Source organism: Limulus polyphemus, unplaced genomic scaffold, assembly GCF_000517525.1.
Source record: "Limulus polyphemus unplaced genomic scaffold, Limulus_polyphemus-2.1.2 Scaffold927, whole genome shotgun sequence".
NCBI classification, from domain to species: Eukaryota; Metazoa; Arthropoda; class Merostomata; order Xiphosura; family Limulidae; genus Limulus; species Limulus polyphemus.
This window is the reverse complement of record NW_013666537.1, coordinates 166,430-167,454: the sequence shown is the minus strand read 5'-3', so window position 1 is coordinate 167,454 and position 1,025 is coordinate 166,430. Positions and strand designations below refer to the sequence as shown.

The 1,025-nt window shown below is 29.1% G+C and overlaps 1 protein-coding gene across 1 annotated transcript in view; it reads right to left on the bottom strand.

Annotated features, from left to right (window-relative positions):
• LOC106461288 (cytochrome c oxidase assembly protein COX16 homolog, mitochondrial-like) overlaps window positions 1-608 on the bottom strand; it is a 7,829-nt gene extending 7,221 nt beyond the window's left edge. The window contains exon 1 of the mRNA XM_013921104.2: window positions 486-608. Coding sequence (XP_013776558.1) covers window positions 486-557 — 72 coding nt within the window. The 5' untranslated portion in view covers window positions 558-608. The remainder of the gene's footprint in view (window positions 1-485) is intronic.
• Window positions 609-1,025: the final 417 nt, after the last annotated feature.

Genomic DNA, 1,025 nt, shown 5'->3' with positions numbered 1-1,025 from the left:
TATATATATATATATATATATATATATATATATATCAAAAAGCAAGGGTACCTACATTTTATAAGAGAAGAATATGTTAAGGTACATGAAAAATAAAGAGTGGGGTTTATATTTTGATTTTTCTAAGGGTTATTTGCAAAGATAACCTTGAAGTTTAAGGTCCAAATGATCTCTTGTTGTCCATTTGTTATGTTAAAACACTGTAAAGCTAAGAAGATTCACATCACAGTTAAAAATAATAATAAATAATTGTCATGGCCATATTCCGTCTGCAAGTAGAGTTATTGAATGTAGAATAGTAAAAACATTAGAATGCCACAGTGCCAGTAGTTTAAGTTACACTTACAGTTACATAGTTAGAGAGCCTGAATTTTGGGGCAATGTTGATGATTTAGGAGTCTACAACTTGTGCAAGTCTACATAACATCAGTACTATTAATCATAATTTGATTATATTATTATGTGTGATTCAAAACATATCATACCAGGAACGGAATTCCGTACTTAAAAAACTTCCTTTCTGATACGGCCTTTAACTTATAAATCAAATCTCCCATACCAAGACCGAAGCAGCATCTATTTGCCTATGCTCTTTCTTCAGACACCTAGTGTTGGTATTCTTACATGAAGTGTGTGTGTGTTTGTGTATTTATATTTATCCTTAAAACGTCATTAACATGAATATCACCGTCATTTTCATTTTAAAAAAAGATGGACTAACAGTTGAAAGTGTATTGCTCTTTGCAGATTTGAAATAAAGCTGATTAATGTAGAGTTGATTAACATAATGTAATATTATACCAGAATTATCAAATTTTGATTAAAATATATGTACGAAATTACTCCTTGTAAATATTTAGTTAAGCCCATTTAGTTAAGATTAGTCAGTTAATTATCACGGTATATAACGCTTTATGCTAGTGAAGCGTGATAGTTTGTGTGATATTACATCAAAATGAGACTGATAATATATAGAGAGATATATACTTGTCATAAAACATTAGTATTTGGCCTATTATATTTTT